General features: G+C 30.6%; 2 protein-coding genes across 2 annotated transcripts; both read left to right on the top strand.

Moving 5' to 3' along the window:
- Positions 1-575: 575 nt before the first annotated feature.
- On the top strand, positions 576-4494 carry LOC132932773 (zinc finger MYM-type protein 1-like). Its single transcript, XM_060999138.1, has 6 exons — positions 576-686; positions 2799-3017; positions 3213-3401; positions 3509-3752; positions 3864-4059; positions 4155-4494. The coding sequence occupies exons 1-6, from the start codon at positions 576-578 to the stop codon at positions 4492-4494; spliced, it is 1299 nt and encodes a 432-aa protein (XP_060855121.1).
- Positions 4495-4534: 40 nt separating this feature from the next.
- LOC132932772 (uncharacterized) lies at positions 4535-5625 on the top strand. Its single transcript, XM_060999137.1, has 5 exons — positions 4535-4544; positions 4591-4812; positions 4877-5131; positions 5211-5447; positions 5540-5625. Exons 1-5 carry the CDS (start codon positions 4535-4537, stop codon positions 5623-5625), a joined length of 810 nt encoding a protein of 269 aa, XP_060855120.1.
- Positions 5626-6255: the final 630 nt, after the last annotated feature.

Here is a 6255-nt window from a genome sequence, read left to right as displayed (position 1 = left end):
CAGTTTTCCCGATCGTAGTGGTTTGAGCGTTCGCGCCAAATCCCACAATTGTCGTGTTGTCAGGCTCCCAAATCAAACCGCATCGCCGTCCAGCACTTTCTCGTAAAATGCATACCGATGAACCAGAATCAATAAGACCGGTCATGGCGTGCATACCATTTAAACATACTTGTTTTTCATGCAAGGTGCCACCACTGCGTTGATCAGGTCCTATTGACGTACACATTGTGCTTTTGTCCGCGTTTGGCTTTCCCTCTTCTTTATCTTTTACCGTGCAGGATTTGTGGTGTTTACCACCGAACCAGTGACATGAGGTGCACTTATCACCATTGCGTCGAGACGAAGGACAATCACGTCGGCTGTGCCCTGTCTTTTGACAATTCCAACAGCGCAATTTATTTTCAATAGGCACTACGCTTTTTTCCTTGTCTCCAGACGCGACAGTACCAGCTGTAGTGACGTTGGGCGGCTTCGCACTAACGCGTTTGTCGACTTCTCTGACAGTTTTTGGCCGCCACGAAGTTTTCTCAACGCAGCTATTTTCCGCACGTCCCTTTTGTACGCGCTCGTATGCCATGATATCCGCAAGAAGTTCATCCGTGTCCATATGCCTGGCGGCTAAGAGGGTCCGCGATAATTCGTCCGACCACAATCCTAATAATATTTGTTCTTTGGTGTCTGCGAATGTGAGATTAACTAGTTTGCATCGCCTCACTTTGTTGTGGAAATAGGTGGTGGTCGATTCGCCCTTTATCTGTATTCTGGCCATAGGCGCAACTAGGTGGGGGCTTGGGGGGGCTAAGCCCCCCTAAATATTTTCATAGCCCCTCTGATAAAAAAAATTTTGAATCTCAGGATTTTGTAATTTTTGTGATAAAATGTATTAAATTTTATCATCTATATCTATAATCTCAATATTTAAACAAAATAATTATTAAGTTTGAAAATTATTTGTTATTCAGTGTAACTATAAAAAGTGTATAACAGGGTTTTTCCACATGACTTTGTATTTTCGTCAACAGCTCTATCAGCTGCTAACATTTGAGTATCTCATGAACCATTATATTGTTGTACACTTGTACAATGTACAGTTTTACAACACGTGAACACGGTGACCGACGCCCGTAGCCTGTTGCCCGTATTATATATTTTATTTTATCAGAAATCAATCGTATTATATTTTATTCATTAACAACCTCGTGGGACGTGAATCTTTCAAAAGTGTGAATTCTTATTATTTTAACGCTTATTATAAATAAATATTTTTTTAGATTCTGAGTGAAACGATGAATGTATTGATTTTACAATGATGTGTGTTTTTTTTTTTATTTTTTTTTTTATTTTTTTTTTTTTTGTGTCTGTGTACACGATAAGTAGTCGAAATAATGCTTCGATTTTCGACTTCAGTATCTTGTTCGATGGGAAAGTGAATATCGTTGGTGCATTGGGGAGGTCAAAATTTTAATTTCCCAGTAGTTTTCAAAAGCGATGTGAAAAACAAAAGAAAAATTAAGGAAAAACGGGAATTTTTACGCAAAATCGATTTTTAACAAAATCGATTTTGGTTATTGGTGTAACTCTAAAACAAATGACCGTAGATGCATGAAATTTTCACTGGTTGTTTATATTTGCATTTTCTATACACAATACAATTTTGAAAATAATTTGACTTTTTTTGAACTGTTTACGGACATTGTCAGTTTTCAGTTTTTTTACATTTTTTTTCTATAAATATCAATAAAATTTTATTTGTTGTGTAAAAAAGCTTGAAAATTTAATAGAAGGCTCCTAGGTTATTGTTTCAAAGGCAGATGAAAAAAATTAAAAATCCTTAGTCACAGTTTTTTTTTATACACGTTTAAAGTTCAAATTTTGACAAAATACGGAAAATCACGAAAAATAGCAAATTATTTTGATGAGAATTCATAAAAATTTTTCTTTTTAAATCTAAGATTTGAAAATGTAATATAAGATTACTCATAAGTTTGTCTACCTTTATCAAAAAAAAAATGTCTAGAAGAAACTTAATTTAAATTTTTATGAGCGTCTGAAATTTATATTTTTACAACATTTGATATTTACTCGATTTCTCATGTAACAATTTTCTTATTTTATTGTAATTAAAAAACGAATGACTGTAGATACTTGAAAATTTCACTGAATGTTTATATTAGCATTTTCTATACACCATAAAATGTTGAAAATATTTTGACTCTTTTTGAGCTGTCTACGGACATTGTCAGTTTTCAATTTTTTTAGTTTTTTTTTCTATAAATATCAATAAATTTTTATTTGTTGGGTAAAAAAGCGTGAAAATTTAATATAAGGCTCCTGATATATCGTTCTAATAGCAGTTGAAAAATATTAAAAATACATATGCACAATTTTTTTTTATAAGCATTTAAAGTTCAAATTTTGACAACATTTATCAAATTTATAATTTATTAATTATTTTCTGGTTAAAAATGTATAAAATGTTTAACTTTTATGGCTAAAGATTGAAAATTTAAAACAAGGCTCCGAGTAAATAGGTTATATATAAATTACTTTATTCACAATAATATCATCAAATATACTTGGTAAAATCATAGGCTGACTGACCGTTTTCGCTCAGAATCGTTTTTCTTATACAATGATATTATATCATTGAATTCAAATTTAACACCATCCATTACAGTGACCCACTTGTAACCTACTGTACAGCAGAGCGACATCCACTTATCCACCTTTTTTACTTTTTATTCTATTTATTTAATATGGAAAAACGTGACATTTTTAACATTTTCAAATTCAATAAGTCTAAATCTAACACTCCGACAACGGCGACAAGTACACCAGAAAATGATCAAAATATTGATAATCCTACAACATCAAGTGCTTTTAACGACATTATTTTAATTTCGGAGACTGCAGATAATTCTAGTGCTGATATTCACAACAATGTAGCTTATTCCGGAGACACATTTAATGATGATCTAGGTGATTTAGTATCTGGACCGAATAGACCAATACAAAAGGTAAATATTAAATTACATTTGGTACTTAGTAGTTAGTACAAACATTAGGTACAATTGCTTATAACTATTATTTATTAATTTAAAAATTATAACAGTGCTGCAATGAGTAATGACTAATGACTAATTATCATATTTGAATTTTTCATAAGTATATTGAATTTTAATATCGTTTATTATGGCTTTTGCTTTGCTTAGGAATATCCAAAATCAAAATTTGGTTCACAAAATCGCGCATTTTCATCTTCTTATTATGCTAATTTTGAGTGGTTAGAGTATAGTATCAAGAAAAATGCTGTATTTTGTTATGCTTGCCGCATGTTTGCAAACAATTTTGGTTATACTGAAGATACATTTATCAAAACTGGGTTTAATAATTGGAAAAAAGCAAGTTCTTCTAATTCATAATCTTATACCTATTACTCAGTAATTAGATATGTCATATGTGACATCTATTACAATCATTTTATTTTTTTAATTAAAACAATTTACAGATATCTTCAAAATTAGCGTCTCATGCTGGTACTAAAATACATGTACAAAGTACTGTAAGATTGTCTGAATATGTATTCAGTAAAAAGTCAGGGTCTGTTTTATCAAAAATGTGTACAGCCAATAAAGTTTTAATAGAAAAAAATAGAAAATATGTATCTCAGTTAATAGATATAGTTTTATACCTGAGCAAACAAGGAATTGCATTTAGAGGTCACGAAGAATCATTTAAATCAACAAATAAAGGTTATACATTTGAATACTTCTCACTTTTAAATTAAATTACTTGAAAATATTACTTAGTTAAAATAAAAATTTTATAATATCTCAATTTATTTATGTAACCTACTTCTTTAGGAAATTTTAAAGAAATGTGTGAACTATTTGCCAAACACCTTCCAAGTTTCAACGAAATACATGAGAGAAAAATAAACTTAACTAGTTGGCAAATTCAAGAAGATATAATTGACATCTGTGCAAACTTAGTAAACAAAGAAATATTTAAACAGATAACGGAAACGGGTTTTTTTGCAATAATGTGTGATGAAGCAAGGTATGCTAATAATTACCTACTAACAACTCTATGTAACAGGTACTTCTTGAAAACTTTATATAATTTATCAATGTTCATATTTTTTTTAAACATAGATGTTTTAAAGAAGAGCAGCTTTCAATTTGTGTGAGATATTCAGTTAAATTTCAAGTTTTTGAACGCTTTTTGGGATTTGTAAATGTATCAACTGGGCAAGACGCTAGTCACATAGTTTCAGCCATATTTTATTTTTTTGAAAAGCATAAAGTTGATATGAATGCTGTTAAGATTATTGCACAGTCATATGATGGTGCAAGTGTCATGTCAGGGCATCTTAATGGAGTCCAATCAAAAATTAAAGACTTTTATCCATGTGCTATTTACACCCACTGCATGGCACACCAACTAAACTTAATTGTTGTTGATACGTGTAAAAATATTAAGGTAAGCCTATGATACTTAAATTTATAAATATTATTAATTTTAAACTACATAGATGATAGATTGTCATTGTTTCTTAGGGAGCTCGTACAATATTTAACGTACTTGAAGCTGTATATGTCCATTTTTCAAGACCTCTAAATAATTCAAAGTTATGTGACATTCAATCTAAATTAGGTTTAAAAAAAGGCAATATGTTAAGAGTATGCGATACTAGATGGGTTTGCAGGTACAAAAATTGCGAGGCTATGTTAAATAATTTTAATGCAATTGTTAAATACCTTGAAAATGAAATTGATGAACAATCTGATAAAGATATTGCTCAAGCTATTGGTAATAAATTAATAACATAATAACTGTTCAATTTAATAATTATAAAATAATTAAAATTTTTTAGGCATATTAAGTTCTATACAGAAATGTGAATTCATTATTTTTCTTATTATTCTTAAAGATGTATTGAGTATAATGAACATATTAAGTAATAGTTTACAAAGTAAAACAGCAACACTTGGTAAATCTAAAAATATTATTGAGTCCGTTATAAAAACATTTGAAACATCAAGAACAGATGAGGAATTCCATAATGTTTGGAAAAAAATAGTTAATTTTGCTGATGAAAATAATATTAACTTACAAATTCCAACTATGGGTAATTATATTTGTATATTAAATAATGTTTATTTTAAAAGTAATTCAATTTATATTTCTGTTTAAATTTGTAATAAAAGGATCCAAACGTCAAAGAAGAGAAACTCAAAATCTTCATGATTATGTGGTGTTTGTAACTACTGGAGCAGAAAATGAAGTAGTTGATTCAAACACTACGGTTGAAATATACTGGCAAAGAGTAGCCTACATGCCTATTATTGATTCTATTGTAAGACATCTCAAGTATAGATTCTCCAAAGAGAGTTTACTTATGGCAAGCTCTGTTGAAAGTTTTATTAAAATGGATTTTGTTGAAAGTTCATATTTTATAAATCATTACAAGGTTAATATTACATTTTTTGATAATATTTTTTTCTAAATAATTTTATTGTGATTTTAATTGTTTTAGGATGTTTTAATGATAGATATTCATGCTTTAAAATCAGAAATGAATGTAGCAAGAAATTGCATGATTACCATAAAACCGGATTTTGATATTAATGACATTAGCAAAGTGATCGAAAAACATGTTTATCCCAATCTTTATAAGTTACTGCAAGTAGCAATAAGTATTCCAATAAGCTCAGCCACTTGCGAACGATCGTTTTCTTCCATGAGGCGTATCAAAAATTGGTTACGAACCAGTATGCTTCAAGACCGTTTCTCTAATTTGGCAGTTCTGAATATTGAGAGAGATATTGTTAACTCATTGAATAATGAAGACGTTTTAGATATGTATTGTATTAAAGACAGAAAATTTGTATTAAAATAAAAATAAAACTAGAGTCGAATTTGTACACCTATATGTATTATTAACGTAAATTATGGTGAATACGGGGGTGTGGGGGGCGTAGCCCCCGCGGGTCTGTGTTGTCTTGGTACTTTTAGCCCCCCCAAAATATAAGCTCTAGTTGCGCCTATGATTCTGGCTTGCATTTGTGCATATCGTTGCGAAAAACTTGTGTCCGCTCGAAATGTCTTGTTGAATAGCGATTCAAATTCTGCCCACGTAGCGATTACATCGATATTGCTCAGGAACCAGTCGCGAGCTGCTCCGATCATGTGCCGTCGGGCCATTTGCAACTTCAGCGAATTGGGCCATTTGTGAAGTTCCGCGGTGGTATT

This window comes from Metopolophium dirhodum, chromosome 1, assembly GCF_019925205.1.
Source record: "Metopolophium dirhodum isolate CAU chromosome 1, ASM1992520v1, whole genome shotgun sequence".
Taxonomy (NCBI): domain Eukaryota; kingdom Metazoa; phylum Arthropoda; class Insecta; order Hemiptera; family Aphididae; genus Metopolophium; species Metopolophium dirhodum.
Note: the sequence above shows the minus strand (reverse complement) of the source record. Positions and strands in the feature narration are given on the sequence as shown.

What these genes read in the sequence shown, in the direction of transcription:
- LOC132932773 (XM_060999138.1), top strand. Translation starts at nt 576, where the DNA reads ATGATATCCGCAAGAAGTTCATCCGTGTCCATATGCCTGGCGGCTAAG. An exon ending in CGAATAGACCAATACAAAAG is followed by an intron (nt 3,018 to 3,212) that starts GTAAATATTAAA and finishes TGCTTTGCTTAG; the next exon opens with GAATATCCAAAATCAAAATT. An exon ending in GGTTTAATAATTGGAAAAAA is followed by an intron (nt 3,402 to 3,508) that starts GCAAGTTCTTCT and finishes AACAATTTACAG; the next exon opens with ATATCTTCAAAATTAGCGTC.
- LOC132932772 (XM_060999137.1), top strand. An exon ending in AGATATTGCTCAAGCTATTG is followed by an intron (nt 4,813 to 4,876) that starts GTAATAAATTAA and finishes AAAATTTTTTAG; the next exon opens with GCATATTAAGTTCTATACAG. An exon ending in CTTACAAATTCCAACTATGG is followed by an intron (nt 5,132 to 5,210) that starts GTAATTATATTT and finishes TTGTAATAAAAG; the next exon opens with GATCCAAACGTCAAAGAAGA.